Source organism: Hevea brasiliensis, chromosome 5 (genome assembly GCF_030052815.1).
Source record: "Hevea brasiliensis isolate MT/VB/25A 57/8 chromosome 5, ASM3005281v1, whole genome shotgun sequence".
Taxonomy (NCBI): Eukaryota; Viridiplantae; Streptophyta; class Magnoliopsida; order Malpighiales; family Euphorbiaceae; genus Hevea; species Hevea brasiliensis.
In genome coordinates this window covers 2,463,403-2,480,421 of record NC_079497.1, presented here as the reverse complement: position 1 = coordinate 2,480,421, position 17,019 = coordinate 2,463,403, and the positions used below count along the sequence as shown (strand labels likewise).

The window sequence follows — 17,019 nt, the reverse complement described above, 5'->3', positions numbered from 1 at the left end:
TCTAAATCAACTAAAATTTTGATCATAAATCCAACAAAATAACCATCCTGAAGCAAATTGCAAAGCCCTTTTCGATGGTCCAAACTCCATAGTCTCGCTCATCATAATAACTAAAACCTTCTTGCATGAATAAAATGCATGCCTCGTCGTTGTCCGACCTTGCAGAGTACTTTATTTTTGATAAGCTACTTTACCATTGAAAAAAAAAAAGGAATAATATATATAATTAAAAAAGTAGATAGAAAGTAGATAGAAATGACGTAAAAGTGATAAAAAAAATTTTGATTTCTTAATTGCATTTGGTGTAAATTTTAAAACCAAAGTCCAGCTTGCAAATACTAAAGTTTTATATACATTAGTTTTATATACATTTGTGTGTTCTTTCTTCCAAGATCAAGAACTGACTAACTGAGAGATCACGGAAGACCAGCTTGCAAATACTAAAGTTTTATATACATTTGTGTGTTCTTTCTTCCAAGATCAAGAACTGACTAACTGACAGATCATGGAAGACAGGCTTCTTGTTAAATCAGACGAAGAAGACATTAGTGTTTGAAAGAGAGGTTTTGGAATGAATCAAAGAAGTTATGGAAGATTGCATTTCCTGCAATTGTATCTAACCAAAACCAACAAAAGAAATGCCAAATTATGTTTTTGGTTCAAATTGAATTGAATCGATTTGATTTGGCTGGTTTGATTAATTATATTTAGCCTTACCACATACTCAAGGGTAATCATCACACACAACCACATATAAAAATATTTATAAATATTTTCATAAAAGTTACTGAATTTTAATTTTTTCATGAAATTAAAGATTTTAAAGTTAATATATTGACCGTAAACTATTTTATAAATAAAATATCTCTTATGAAATCAAATTAAAGATTAGTGGATTTCTATTTGCAATGACAGCAAGTGAATTTTTATTTATAATGATCGCGTGCGACATTTAGCCCATATTAAAGGTATAATATCTTTTGCTTTTGCCATTGTCAGCTAGTGTGATGAACAATATATAAAAGTGACTGTCAAACCTAACTTGTGAACAACCAAATGTCATAGAAATTTCTTGTGTTCTTGCAGGATTATTACAGTAAAATAATTGATGGAATGCAAAATGGAAATAGAGAAGCCTCCAGGCAAAGAAGAAAAAACTAGTTGTGATTTGAAATGCAGGGTCTGGATAGAATCAAAGAAGCTATGGAGGATTGCATTTCCTTCTATATTAGCAAAGATTACTCAATTTGGAATCCTTGTAGTAACACAGGCTTTTATTGGACATATTGGAGAATTAGAACTTGCAGCTTATTCAATTATGCAAATCATCGCTATGCCATTCGTTCAAGGAACGCTGGTAAGATTCATATTACTCATTGCAAGACAATTTTAACGTGTTAGATCATTAAGATAAACACATATTTCGTTGGTTCTTTGTTTTCCTCTTTTATTTTACTAGGCAGGCACGTCCAGTGCAACGGAGACTTTGTGCGGTCAAGCTTTTGGAGCAAAGCAATACCACATGATGGGTATCTACTTGCAGCGATCATGGATCATCAATTTTTCTACAGCAACAGTCATGCTTCCTGTGTTTATCTTCTCATCGCGAATCTTCAAGCTACTCGGGGAGAAAGAAGACATAGCTAACAAAGCTGGGGAGATGTCACCATGGTTCATTCCATATCTATATAATTTGGTATTTAACCAGACCATCCAAAAGTTCTTGCGGACTCAGCTCAAAAACATGATTGTTGGGTGGCTTTCTGCTATTTCATTTGTGCTTCATTTGCTCCTGTCATGGATCTTTGTGGTTAAACTGAACCTGGGGATTCCTGGTGCAATGAGTTCGATTATTATATCAAGTTGGTTTGTTGTGATTGGAGACTTTGTATATATATTTGGGGGCTGGTGTCCCGAAACATGGAAAGGTTTCACTCTAGCTGCCTTCTCTGATTTATTACCCTCGTTAAAGCTTTCGATATCCTCAGGTGTGATGCTCTGGTAAGGCCTATTTTTCCTTTATATAGTGAATTCCATCTCTTTATGTTTCCAATTATTATGCCAATGTAAAATGGAAACAAATCCTATTTCCTTGTGGCATTATTTGAATAGCTTGGAGTTATGGTACTATTCTATCTTAGTCTTGCTGGCTGGATACATGAAAAATGCCAAAACTGCAATATCTGCTTTCTCCATTTGGTAAAGACCATATCCAAAATCACCAATTTTTGTTTCTGTTTGCTTTAGTCGTTTTCCAATTAATGGCTTGGAGGACAATGTCTCTGCAGCATCAACGTTACAGATTGGGATTTTATGCTATGTATGGGCTTCCTGTCTGCCACCAGGTCTGGCTTTCATTAATATAACTTTCGAGTACCTTGTGACAGATGCATAATTATATATCTTGTTTGTGTAGCGTGAGGGTTGCAAATGAATTAGGCAGAGGAGAAGCCAAAGCAGCGAAATTTGCTATTAAAGTTAACGTGGGTACTTCAGTTTCAATTGGAGTGTTTTTTTGGATTTTGTGTTTATCACTTGGCCACAAAATCGCGTACTTGTTCACAAGTGAAAAGGCAATAGCAGAATATGTGTCAAGCCTCTCAATCCTACTTGCTTTCTCCATTCTACTCAACAGCTTTCAGGCAGTTTTCTCAGGCAAGCATTTCAAGATCTTTCTAAGAAAAATCACTAACCCAATGTCTCGTATTTATGAACTTGCACATCCATTATTGCAGGGGCAGCAATAGGTGCTGGGAGGCAAAGTATGGCTGCATGTAACACCCCAAAATTTTATTAATTATGAGTATTTTTGATATTTAAATTTTAGGAATTTTTTTGAGATTTTTCGGATTTTAAAAATCGGGTTCGATTTTCCGAAAATATAAACTTTGATGATTTTTAAAAATTAATTTAAAGACCACGTGGCAAAACTAAAAATATATTTGGAGTCTACGTATTTTTCTGAATTTTCTGGAATTTTTTCGGAATTTTTGGACCTCGTTTTCGATCCCGAGGCAGAGTAAAAATTCAAAATTTTGTATTTCGAATCGAACCGGCCGAATCGAACCGGACCGGATCGGACCGGTCGAATCGAACCGGCTCCCTTTCCTTTTTCTTCTCCCGCGTCTCTTTTTCTCTTTCTTTTCTCTCTCCTCCCCTCCCTGCTGCGTCGCTCTAGTTTCTCGGCCAAATCCGGCCGATCCGCCACCGATTGGACCGGGTCTTGTGTCTAAAATCATCTACTCGGCGAGAGCTTTCCATAGACACCAAGAACGCCGAAATCCATCGAGCGGATTGTCCGATTTTTGCTCGGGAAGATTTTCGCCCATTTCGATTTTTGGGCTAGATTTCTCGAAAACCGTGAATCCCACGAGAAAACCGAGGCTACCAGCACGCTCCACTCGGCGAGCTTCGGGATATTAATTTCAAAATTTTCCGACAACGTTTTTCGGTGGGTCCCACGGAACTTCGCAGTGTTTTTCCGAGCATTAAATGAGCTTAGAAAATTCTGAAAAATTTATGTACTAACCCCCGTGTTATGGGCTTCGTGTAGGTATTCTCAATTCGCGGAAATTCGACAGTTGACCGGGTCTGCGAAATTCCGGCGAACGCACCGTTCTGGAAAAGTCTCGAATTGGGCGAGATTTTGCCTACCCCATTGTCGACGTCGGCGCGTCCCGAGTCGGAATCGGCAAAGGTAAACCGAACCTTGTTTTTCGTAATTTTCTATTGCTTTATTAGGATTAAAAATCCTTAATTTATTAGTGGTAGCTTAGAAAATTACGATTATTTATGCAATAGATTAGAAATATTGATAAGGACCGCGAGGCAAAGATATATAAATTTTAGAGCATGTTTGGTCAGTTTTTGCAAAAATGATAAATAATAAGAACTAAATTTAAATTTTAAGTATTGTGATGGTTAATTGTTTTGCTGGGGCCAGGAGGGGCTGTGTGATATGATTGAACTGTTGATATATGGATTGTGAATATAGAAGTGCGTTTTTAGCCCTTTTGCAGGTTGGGTAGGTCCTAGGTATAGGGGAGACTCTGCCGGATTTTCGGCACGACTTAGGACGTAATTGGTCTTTTTCTTTGTTTGTATTGAGTCAGATTGTATTAATTAGATGTAATGTAATTGTCAGGTGAGCCGGGACAGCCTTCTTCCTCCGCCCGCCACACGATAATTTGTCGTCAAGTGCAGAGTAAAATATTAATTTTAATTATAATTTCGATATTATTATATGTTCGAGATGCCCATGCATCACTTATATGACTATATATATGTAGTTAAACTATAGGCACGATTTATGTTGCATTCATAAGTGTTAATGTGACATGATAGTTTTTGTGGTAATTTGTAGCAGAGTGCGTGCGTTGGCGAGCGTGTGATCTGCTGTGGACTATGGATAGGGCCGGGGTAGTCACGGCTTGAGTTCTTGGCAGGGACCCGTTCCTTGAGGGGTAGTCACGGCTTGAGTTCTTCTGGGACCCTCGATTTGGTTTATTAAGCGAAAGTCGGCTTGAGTTCTTCACGGCACCGTGTTGGATTTAAGAGAGTCATGCAGGATCGGCTCCCAATATATTATGATTGATGCTACGAGTGCGTGAGTGCTTCAAATTACCTTTTGATGCTATGATGTGAATATGATGTTAATGTTGCATTTCACTCTCGAGTTGCATTAGTTTGATAGTTATAGAGATTATAGTTAAGATTGATATTTTACTCTCTGAGTCGAACGCTCTCTCCTGTTCAAAAATTTTTTCAGGCCACAGGAGGATATTTTATTCTGGGTTAACCTTCTTTTATCCTTCGCAGGTTGTTTATCCATGTTTGTGTAATTTTAATTACTCCTAGAATTTCCGCATGTGTTAGCGATATTTATTTGAATTTGATCTGTAATATTATTATCATGTTGGACCTGTAAACTAAATATGATATGCATGTTTGATGAATTGGATGAGGGAGCTGAGCTCCCATTTATTTTATGTTGATGATTATGTGGAGGGTGAGCTGAGCTCCCCAATTGAGTATTTATTGTGTTTACATGTCGGGTGAGTCAAAACTTCCGTTGGAAAGTCCATTTTATGGCGGACTCTGTCCGCTTGGTTTCTTAATTTGGGCCCAATGGGCCTTAGAATTGGGTAAATGAGCAGTTAAGGCTTACTACGGGCCTCGGGGCTTTAGGTGGCCTGTGTCCTAGTCTTGGTCCGCCTGAGTTGGGTCGTGACAAATGTGGTATCGAGCTTAGGCTCCAGTTCTTAGGAAAATTTGTCTAAGTGTTGGGAAAAGTCTACTAGGAGTCACATGCGGAAAATTAGGGTCCACATTCGTCTTGCATTGTCGTCTTTGCTTCTAGTTTTACGCTTCATATATTGTGTGTAAATATGAGTCTATAGAGCTATGTAATGTGCGATTTTGAATTTTGTGGGCTAATCTTTGCTGAATTTCAGAAAATGCGTAGAAGCGTGAGAGCCGCCATCGCACGAGAACCAAATGTGCTGACGAGGTGTCGGCCAAGAGGATGAGGCACTGCCCCAAGGAGGCGGGGTAGGAGGCCTAGAGTCGCTCAAGTAGAGGAGCGGCCACCCCGATCTGAGATCAGTCCTTTATGGCACAGGTTCCATGGACCCAATGGCGGCTACCTAGTCGGGTTCTGAGAGAACCATCGACATGATGGCTCAATATATGGTCCGCCCCACAAAGAAGTGATTCACCGCACCAAGAGAAGAACCTTACAAGCAGTTGTAAAATTCAAGAAGTTGGTGACTGGTATTTTTGATGTGTCAGATGACGCAAATCGGTTTTAGTTCCTGACAGCGGCGAGAGCGAACTACTGATTGGTGATAGAAGGCGATAGAGTGTGTCTGAGATGTCATGGGGCCTATGCCTAGGCAATGGATGAATGACTACGTGTTACCCGGATGGAGGGTTTGTCATGGGCTCGGTTGTAGAACTTTTCATCAATCGATTTGTGCGAGCTACAGTAGATCGAAAGCAGTGGGCTTTTGAGGCCTTAAGACGAGAATGGCGATGCAGTAGATGAATATGCTACAGAGTTTCTGGAATTGAGCAGATATGCCCCTACAGCTGTTGCTACAGAAACTATGAAAGTGAAGAGGTTCTTAAAGGGGCTGGACAGGAGGTATGCGAACCTGGCCATGATGTCTGATCAGTCTTTTGACGTGGTGGTTGACCGAGCCAGACAGATAGAGATCAGTTACGCTGCGGATGACAGCGGAAGAGCAAAGAAGAACAAAGCAGAAGGTTCCTCAGGTGTCCCTCCCATGGGTACTCAGGACAGTGGTGGCCAGAGTAATTACAGAGGAAAGAGTAGAAATAAGAAAAGTGGATTTAGGCATAAACCTCGAGGATTCAGACCAGGGTACGGATCCAGCAGTGGTCAGAGTTCAGGGTACAGTAGTTCTGGGTCTGGATCAGGATCCTCTTTGGCACCTTGTGCACAATGTGGAAGAGGGCATTCAGGACCTTGTTTGATGGGATCAGGAGTGTGCTTCAGGTGTGGCCAACCAGGTCACTTTGCTAGGGAATGCCCCGTTTTCAGTGAGCCACAGATGGGGTCACAGGGTTCTGTTGCCAACGTTCCTCGCCAGCTGTATCCGGGTGCTTCCCACATGGCAGGCAGTCAGTTCAGTGGCCAACAGGGCCGAGGACAAGGGGGACGTGGATATGGAGGCAGATCAGGAGGTAGGAGTCGATGCAGGGTTCTGCCACTCAGGGTAGGGGTCAAGCTCGGGTTTTCACCCTGACCCACCAGGATGCTCAGGCCTCAAACGCAGTTGTGGCAGGTATTCTTCTGGTCTGTTCTTATGAGGCTCGTGTTTTAATAGATCCGGGTGCTACGCACTCATTTGTCTCCCCTGTATTTGCCATGAGATTGGGTAGAAACCCTGCCACTTTAGAATGCCCTTTGTCTGTAGCTACCCCACTTAGTGACAACATAGAGGTAGATATGGTTTTTCCGGGTAGCCCAGTAGTAGTGGATGGAAAGATCCTCCCAGCAGACTTGGTTCCTTTACCAGTAATGGATTTTGATGTAATTTTGGGGATGGATTGGTTGGCAACTCATTACGCCACCTTAGACTGCAGGAACAAAAAGGTGTACTTCCACATACCTGGTGTGGAAGAGTTTAGCTTTGATGGTGACAGGAGCGTGGCTCCATATAACTTGGTGTCGGCAATTAGTGCTAGGAAAATGTTGAGGCGTGGATGCCAAGGGTATTTGGCATTGGTGAGAGATACATCTGTAGAAGGTGTCAGCATGGAAAATGTTCCTGTTGTCAGAGAATATATGGATGTCTTCCCAGAGGAGCTTCCAGGGTTGCCACCAGGAAGGGAAATAGAGTTTTGCATCGATGTTGTGCCGGTACAAACCCCATTTCAATGCCACCTTACAGGATGGCACCAGTGAGCGAAAGAAAGAGCTGAAGGAGCAACTACAGGAGCTTTTGGACAAGGGTTTCATACGTCCGAGCACTTCACCCTGGGGTGCTCCTGTTCTATTCGTGAGAAAGAAGGATGGGTCGTTGAGGTTGTGTATTGACTATAGACAGCTGAACAAAGTGACTGTGAAGAACAAGTATCCACTTCCTCGGATCGATGATCTATTTGATCAGCTCCAATGGGCTAGATTCTTTTCCAAGATAGACCTGCGATCAGGCTACCATCAGTTGAGAATCAGGGATGAGGACGTGTCCAAAACGACTTTCAGGACAAGGTATGGTCATTATGAGTTCTTGGTGATGTCTTTTGGACTCACTAATGCACCAGCAGCCTTCATGGACTTGATGAACAGGGTGTTCAAGCCATTTTGGACCGTTTGTCATCGTATTCATTGATGACATTCTGGTATACTCTCGGACCGAGGAAGAACACGTGTGGCACTTGAGAAAAGTGTTGCAGACTTTGAGGGAGCACCAGCTATATGCCAAATTTTCAAAATGTGAATTTTGGCTAGAAAGCATCTCATTCTTGGGACATGTGGTTTCTAGTGACGGCATTCAAGTGGATCCCAAGAAAATTGAAGCTGTAACTGATTGGCTTAGGCCTACAACGATCAACGAGGTGCGAAGTTTTCTGGTTTAGCTCTACTCTGAGCGTTTTGTGCAAGATTTCTCCAGGATAGCGGCTCCCCTAACTAAATTGACTAGGAAGAATGTTCCATTCATTTGGACAGATTACTGTGAGGAGAGTTTCCAGAAGCTCAAGGAGTGTCTAACCACTGCCCCTGTGTTGACACTACCTGTGAGTGGTGAAGGATACACCGTGTATTGTGACGCCTCCAGAGTTGGCCTAGGGTGTGTTTTGATGCAGAATGGAAAGGTAGTGGCTTATGCTTCAAGGCAGCTGAAGAGGCATGAGCAGAACTACCCCACCCATGATTTGGAAATGGCGGCTGTAGTCTTTGCACTAAAAATCTGGAGACACTACCTGTATGGTGAAGTGTGCGAGATATACACCGACCACAAGAGTTTGAAGTACATCTTCCAACAGAGGGATTTAAATTTGAGACAGAGGAGATGGATGGAGCTTCTGAAAGACTATGATTGCACCATCCAGTACCACCCTGGGAAGGCCAATGTTGTAGCAGATGCTTTGAGCAGAAAATCTTCTGGTAGTTTGGCGCACATTTCAGCAGAAAAGAGACCACTGATTCAGGAGGTACATGAGTTGATGGATCAAGGTTTAATCCTAGATCTTTCAGATGAAGGGTATTGTTGGCTCACTTTTCGGTGAGGCGGACTTGAGGGACAGAGTTAGAGTTTCCCGGCCACGAGACCAACAATTGATGAAGATCGTAGAAAAGTAAATGCAGCAAGGTGAAGGTGGTGAGTTTGGATTTGCCAATGATGGCGCCCTAGTGCAAGGTTCTAGAATATGTGTGCCCGATGTGGACAATCTCAGGAATGAAATCATGCAAGAGGCACACTACACACTGTACAGTATCCACCCAGGTTCCACCAAGATGTACCATGATGTGAAAGAGAGCTATTGGTGGAATGGCATGAAGAGAGACATAGCGGACTTTGTGTCCAAGTGCTTGACTTGTCGGAAGGTGAAGTTTGAACACCGAGAGACCGTCGGGGAAGCTGCAAGAGCTCCCTATCCCGAGAATGGAAGTGGGAAATGATCACTATGGATTTTGTGGTAGGTTGCCTCGTACCACGCGAGGATATGATTCGATATGGGTAATTGTGGACCGCTTGACCAAATCAGCTCACTTCTTACCTGTAAAGACTACATACTCTGTGGCACAGTATGCCCGGCTCTACATTCGAGAAATAGTCAGTTGCATGGAATTAGGCTTCCATAATATCGATAGAGGGCCCGATTCACTTCTCGGTTTTGGAGAAAGTTGCGAGAGGCACTTGGCACCTGATTGAACTTCGATGCGGCTTTCAACCCTCAGACAGACGTACAGTCCGAAAGGACAATCCAAACACTGGAAGACATGCTCCGCATGAGTGTCTTGGATTTTGGTGTTAAATGTGATGAGCAGCTTGCTTTGGTGTATTTTGCCTATAACTACAGTTTTCACTCCAGCATAGGGATGGCACCCTATTAGGCAGTTTATGTTTGATAGTGTAGGTCTCCTGTGTGTTGGACAGAAATGGGAAGCGAAAGTGCATGATGTAGACCTAGTGCAAGACACCTCGAGGTAGTTCCTTTAATCAGGAACATCAAGACGACTTTCGGATGGCGTAAGAGTTATGCAGACCCCAGACGGAGGGATGTGGAGTTTGCAGTGGGCGACTATGTATTCCTGAAGGTATCTCCAATGAAGGGAGTCATGAGATTTGGAAAGAAGGGCAAGTTGGCACCTCGGTATATCGGACCTTTTGAGGTTCTTGATAGAGTTGGAGCGATTGCCTACGGTTGGAGCTACCACCCAACCTTTCTCACGTTCATCCGTGTTTCACATCTCCATGCTCAGAAATACATTCCCGATCCTTCTCATGTATCTGCAATAGGATGTGATAGAGCTAAAAGAGAACTTTAAATTTGAGGAGCAGCCTGTAGCCATAGTGGAATACCAAGTGAGAAAGATGAGATCCAAACAAAACCCTATGGTAAAGGTGTTGTCGAGGAGTCAGTCAGTGGAAGAGTGCACCTGGGAGTCAGAGCGGGACATGCGTAGCAAGTACCCTTACTTGTTCAATGTATAATCATGTACTTTATTCTGCCTTGTGTAAAAAATTCGAGGACGAATTTTCTGTAAGGGGGGAAGAATGTAACACCCCAAAATTTTATTAATTATGAGTATTTTTGATATTTAAATTTTAGGAATTTTTTTGAGATTTTTCGGATTTTAAAAATCGGGTTCGATTTTCCGAAAATATAAACTTTGATGATTTTTAAAAATTAATTTAAAGACCACGTGGCAAAACTAAAAATATATTTGGAGTCTACGTATTTTTCTGAATTTTCTGGAATTTTTTCGGAATTTTTGGACCTCGTTTTCGGTCCCGAGGCAGAGTAAAAATTCAAAATTTTGTATTTCGAATCGAACCGGCCGAATCGAACCGGACCGGATCGGACCGGTCGAATCGAACCGGCTCCCTTTCCTTTTTCTTCTCCCGCGCGCGTCTCTCTCTTTTCTCTTTCTTTTCTCTCTCCTCCCCTCCCCTGCGCGCGCGCGTCGCTCTAGTTTCTCCGGCCAAATCCGGCCGATCCGGCCACCGATTGGACCGGGTCTTGTGTCTAAAATCATCTACTCGGCGAGAGCTTTCCATAGACACCAAGAACGCCGAAATCCATCGAGCGGATTGTCCGATTTTTGCTCGGGAAGATTTTCGCCCATTTCGACTTTTGGGCTAGATTTCTCGAAAACCGTGAATCCCACGAGAAAACCGAGGCTACCAGCACGCTCCACTCGACGAGAGCTTCGCGGGATATTAATTTCAAAATTTTCCGACAACGTTTTTCGGTGGGTCCCACGGAACTTCGCAGTGTTTTTCCGAGCATTAAATGAGCTTAGAAAATTCTGAAAAATTTATGTACTAACCCCCGTGTTATGGGCTTCGTGTAGGTATTCTCAATTCGCGGAAATTCGACAGTTGACCGGTGCAGAAATTCGCCGATGCACTGCTTCTGGAAAAGTCTCCGAATTGGGCCGAGATTTTGCCTACCCCCCCATTGTCAGACGTCCCGAGCGCGTCCCCGAGGTCGGAATCGGCAAAGGTAAACCCGAACCTTGTTTTTTCGTAATTTTCTAGTGCTTAAATAGGATTAAAAATCCGTAAAATATTCGTGGTAGCTTAGAAAATTACGATTCTTTTTGCAATAGCTTAGTAATATTGCTAAGGACCATGGGCAAAGTTTTATAATTTTTAGAGCTTGTTTGGGCGGTTTTGCAAAAATGATCAATAATAAGGATTAAATTGAAATTTTGCGTATTGTGATGGATAATTGATTTGATGGGCGGGAGGGCTGTTTGTTATGTTTGAACTTTTTATATATGTATTGTGATTATAGAAGTGCGTTTTTAGCCCTTTTTCTGGTTGGGTAGGTCCTAGGTATAGGGAGACTGCATCGGATTTTCTGCACGACTTAGGGCGTAATTGGTCGGTTTCTTTGTTTGTATTGAGTCAGATTGTATTAATTAGATGTAATGTAATAGTCAGGAGAGCCGGCACAGCCTTCTTCCTCCGCCCAGCCGCCACAGTAATTTGTCGACAAGTCTGTGAGTAAAATATTAATTTTAATTATAATTTCGATATTATTATATGTTCAAGCATGCCCATGCATCACTTATATGAATATATTTATGTAGTTAAACTCTAGGCACGATTTATGTTGCATTCATAATCATAATGTGCCATGAGTGTTGTTGTGGTAATTTGGAGCGGTGTGCGTGCGTTGGCGTGCGTGTGATGTGGTGTGGACTATAGATAGGGCGGGGTAGTCACGGCTTGAGTTCTTGGGGGACGTTCCTTCGAGGGGTAGTCACGGCTTGAGTTCTTCTGGGACCCTCGATTTGGTTTATTAAGCGAAAGTCGGCTTGAGTTCTTCACGGCACCGTGTTGGATTTAAGAGAGTCATGCAGGATCGGCTCCCAATATATTATGATTGATGCTACGAGTGCGTGAGTGTTTCAAATTACCTTTTGATGCTATGATGTGAATATGATGTTAATGTTGCATTTCACTCTACAAAGTTGCATTAGTTTTAGATAGTTATAGAGATTATAGTTAAGATTGATATTTTACTCTCTGAGTCGAACGCTCACTCCTGTTCAAAAATTTTTACAGGCCACAGGAGGATATTTTATTCTGGGTTAACCTGCTTTTATCCTTCGCAGGTTGTTTATCCATGTTTGTGTAATTTTAATTACTCCTAGAATTTCCGCATGTGTTAGCAGTATTTATTTGAATTTGGTCTGTAATATTTTTATCATGTTGGACCTGTAAACTTAAATATGTTATGCATGTTGATGGATTGGATGAGGGAGCTGAGCTCCCATTTATTTTATGTTGATGAGTATGTGGAGGGTGAGCTGAGCTCCCCAATTGAGTATTTATTGTGTTTACAGGTCGGGTGAGTCAAAAACTCCCCGTTGGAAAGTCCATTTTATGGCCGGACTCTGTCCGTTTGGTTTCTTGAATTTGGGCCCAATGGGCCTTAGAATTGGGTAAATGAACAGTTAAGGCTTACTACGGGCCTCGGGGGCTTTAGGCTGGCCCAGGTCCTAGTGCCGGTCCGGCCCACAGGTTGGGTCGTGACACTGCATATGTGAACATGTGTTGCTATTACGCTGTTGGGGTCCCTGTAGGTGTTATTCTTGGATTTGTAGCTCATCTGCAAGTAAAGGTGTCCTCCTTCCCCTTTTCTTCTTCAGTCTCCCCCTCCCTGTTGTAGGATAAGTCTCTATTTTGACCACCGACCGTGAAAATGGTACATTTTTTTTAATGATGATTTGATAGGTTAAATGAATTGTTACGCCTCACTTTTTTTTTTTCTTTTTACAGGGAATTTGGATTGGAATGATACTTGGAGAAATAATGCAAGTAATAACACTTGGCTATATCACCTCAAGAACTAACTGGGAGGAACAGGTAAGCTAAACAGCTAGTTTTCCTTGCCCTATTTTAACCTTTTATTATTATTTTTTTAAAAAGGAAAAACAAAAGAAAGATGATTGTAATTTATAAGGGACAAATTAAAATACGATTAAAACACTTGAATTTATTTTTCACTTTTTTTAATTTGTTTTATGCAGGTTGAAAAGGCATCAGAACGTCTGAATCGATTCTTGAAACCTTCAGAAGAGTTTAGTAAAAGTTCTGCTCATGAATAAAATTATTTATTGCTTACGAAAATGTATAATACATCTTACCAATGGAATTTCCTCTTTTGCAGAAAGCTTTAGAAAATATAAATAAAAAAAAATTAAATAGAACAATTGGATACCATTGGCGAATCAAACCCACTAATTATTACTTTATAGTATATATATATATATATATATATATATATATATATATATATATATATATATTATTAAAACGAACTCTCTTCTATCCTTTTCATTTTCTTTATTTTTCTCACTCACTAGTCTTCTTTTCTCTTTTTTTTTTTTTTTTTTTTTTTTTTGTTCCTTTGCTTTTTGCTCACTCTCATGCCCTTAATAATTTGACAGTTGATTGTATAAGACAATTAATGGGAATAAAAGTTGGTGGAAAACAAATTTAACAGTACATCCATTGATTCCGAGGGAAGAAAATTTAAAAAAAAAAAAAATATATATATATATATATATATTCTCTCAGCAGATTGTATGTTGGCTCACGGATTTTCGCCCCCTAAAGTCAATTCCTGGTTCCACCACTGATATCAGATTCATGGTCAGTTCCACATACCAAAAATCAGTCGAGGGATCTGAAGCTTGGCAGCCCATTTCCTTCTAAAGCTCAGATTTAAGAGATGGAAGCTCCCTACCAGGATAAACCAATCTCCACAATTGTTTAAGTGCATCCTGAAAGTTAAAATAAACCAATTTCTCATTTCAACTTCAAAATATAAAGGCCATTATGTGGGTTTACTCTAATGGCAGTGTTGCTCTCTTTTAATATAGTCCCCAGAGTCGATTAAGTTATGACTGATGTTCAACGGTATTGGATGAAGTGGCCATTATTAAGATTCAAACCTCCACACTAATGCTCGATCGGTAGCATAGAACTTTTGACCTGACAATCCCTGATATCAGAATATAAAGAAGTTTTTGATAATTTTCTCCCTTGTGATGATGATAGGCAACTAAAGTCAGAAGCATATTCATTTCTATCCTATGCCTGCTTTGTCTGTAACACTTTTGGATTGGCCTAATATTGAGGGAAATAGCCAGGGAGGGCAGCAGGGAGTAGTGAACTTGATTTTCAGTTAAAGTTCAACAATGAAACAAGGGAACCAGAACCAATCCAGAGTGTTCGACTAGTATATCTACCCTACCAGAGTCTATGTTTATAAACATAGTTTACAAAATGAAATGGTCGGGTAATATATGAATTTATAGACTCAGTAGAGCATAACACTTCTGCATGAATGCTGAGATATGGACATCACAGATAATGCACAGATCTGCTAAGTTGTATCAGAAAGTCAATTGAAATGGTGATACCTGTAAAAGACTAGACCAGCAAAGCCAAAAACCTGTCTTTGCTAGCATTAATTAATCACTAAAGGACTAAGATAAGGACGAATAAGATAAGGCTCTAATTTTTCTAACTAAATTATTTTTACAATAATGAGTAATATATTTTCAATCACCGGGTGAAGTCAAAGTTAGGCTTCTCAAGTGCATATATAATATTTTGTTGAGTGCTTTATGTTGAATTTTTGCATTTCTATCACACAGCAATTCCATTTGAATTTGTTCAGTCTTTGGAGCTTCATGACTTGGTTCTTCAGTGCAATCCTGAAGCATTCAAGTATGTGACCTGGTTAAAAAAAAAAAAAAGGCCTACTGGGTGAAGAATCATTTGGAGAAAATCATTCTTAAGGACAGGCTAATTATTAGGTGCACCCGGTACACTAAAAAATAGTGCTCCCTCTTTCACAGAAAGTGAGTCCTTCCTATTATATAGGAATTGGGTCCCACATGATTGTGAGAGAAGGTGCATGTGCTTTCTCTCTCACAGAAAGTGGGTTCTTCCTATTATATAGGAAGTGGGTCCCACATTATTGTGAGAGAAGGTGTATGTGCACCGGATGCACCTAGTAATTCCTTCTTAAAGACATTGTGATTGATGCATTAATTTCTGTAAAAATTTATAAATTGCATCATCATAGTTTTAATTTATTAATTTTCGTAAAAATCTATGCTTTGCATAAAGTATTTTAATTTAATGTATATATATATTTTAATTATATATATAGTATAATTACTATTGTAATTGATTAAAAATGGATTAGCTACTAATTAAAAAATTAAGTAGTATTAGATTTAAAGATAAATTAATAAGAATTAGCAATGGATTTATGATGGATTAGTAACAAAATTCAAGAAAAATAATAAAATTAGCGTCGAAATAATGATGAATCAGTGATCAGCGATGAAGTTCTGGTGATTTAAATGAATCTGCGACATATTGGCAACTGAAGTGTCCATTGCTGTATTAGCATGGAAGAGCAGTTTTTGGTTTAAATTGAAAAATCGAACTGAATTGAGTCAATTCGGTTCAATCGGTTCAGTTTTAAAACTCAATCAGTTCGGTTTGATTTATAATTTTGATAATTTTGATTAATTGATTTGGTTCGATTATTTTCATTAAAAAATCAAAAAATTGAACCGAACCGAAATTATTAATATATATCAAAGAAATCAAAGAAAATCGAACCGAACCATAAAATTTAGGTTTGATCAATTTAAAACCGAACCGAATCCAATTGAAAATCAAATGTTCAATTTATAAATTTCGGTTTGATCGGTTTGATTTTCTCTTATTAATCGATTTGATTTGATTTTTAAAATTTTTTATTTTTAATTTTCGATTTTATCTGTTCGGTTCAGTTCGAAACCGAACCAACCATTTACACACCCCTATGCATTAGTAACGGATTTTAATAGATTGATAAGACGTCGCTAGAATTTTTAGCAACCTATTTTCACCTTTGGCGATGAAAACTTTGTAGCTAAAGGCCTTATATCCGTTATATAAAAAATCTGACATGTTATTACTTTACATCAACAATTATGATAACTATTTTGTCCTTTACATTTTTTCATTTATTGTATATAATAATTACAATTAAAATATTTTTTTAAAAAAAATTAACATTAAAATATAATTATTATAAAAATTAATATTATAATACAATTAGCATCATTTAACATATAAATATTTAAAATCTTTTCTTATTTATTATTTTATTACTTTTAGCAAGCTTTTCTTATATTTAAATATATCAGTAAAATTTAACATTAAATTTCTTAAGATATAACAATTTCATCTTTTTTGAATGAATGAATCTTTAGGGATTTATTTAGATTAAAAGAAAAGGAAAAAATAAATGTTATGAATCTTGAGGTATACTAATTAATATAGAAAAAAAAAATTATTCAGGTCAGAAATAGGTGGCACCATCACCATGGGTCATGGGTGAGAAAAAAAAAAAAAAAAAAAGGGAAATTGGGAAGTTGAGTTATGGGTGATATTGCAATTTCCTAAAAAAAAATATGAGATCAGCATTTAAAAAATAAAAAATAAAAAAAAAAGAAAAGAAGAAAAGAAAGCACCCAAAACCAAAAGCACTAACTATATACAATAAATATGTACACACAAATTAAGGCAATTTATTTTGATCAGGAAAATCAATTTGATTGATTTGAATTATAAATATAATTAAATTTTACCACATCATAAATTTATCTTAGTCATTAAATTATTTTATAAAAAATTATTATAGCTATATTATAAGAAAACACACTATAATAGCAGTTTAATTTTAAAATTAAAATCAAATCAATTCGAATTGAATTTGAATAGAATCGAAATTAAT

General features: G+C 39.0%; 2 protein-coding genes and 1 long non-coding RNA gene across 3 annotated transcripts; all 3 read left to right on the top strand.

Moving 5' to 3' along the window:
* Positions 1-1,000: 1,000 nt before the first annotated feature.
* On the top strand, positions 1,001-5,860 carry LOC110658147 (protein DETOXIFICATION 24). Its single transcript, XM_058147621.1, has 7 exons — positions 1,001-1,357; positions 1,460-2,001; positions 2,113-2,199; positions 2,289-2,345; positions 2,417-2,655; positions 2,736-2,774; positions 5,811-5,860. Exons 1-7 carry the CDS (start codon positions 1,109-1,111, stop codon positions 5,858-5,860), a joined length of 1,263 nt encoding a protein of 420 aa, XP_058003604.1. The 5' UTR covers positions 1,001-1,108.
* Positions 5,861-11,114: 5,254 nt separating this feature from the next.
* LOC131179855 (uncharacterized) lies at positions 11,115-12,537 on the top strand. Its single transcript, XR_009148736.1, has 2 exons — positions 11,115-11,202; positions 12,273-12,537. It is a non-coding gene; the product is annotated as an uncharacterized LOC131179855 (long non-coding RNA).
* A 214-nt stretch (positions 12,538-12,751) lies between these two features.
* LOC110658148 (protein DETOXIFICATION 21-like) lies at positions 12,752-13,383 on the top strand. Its single transcript, XM_058146587.1, has 3 exons — positions 12,752-12,831; positions 12,990-13,076; positions 13,241-13,383. The coding sequence occupies exons 1-3, from the start codon at positions 12,760-12,762 to the stop codon at positions 13,316-13,318; spliced, it is 237 nt and encodes a 78-aa protein (XP_058002570.1). The 5' UTR covers positions 12,752-12,759; the 3' UTR covers positions 13,319-13,383.
* Positions 13,384-17,019: the final 3,636 nt, after the last annotated feature.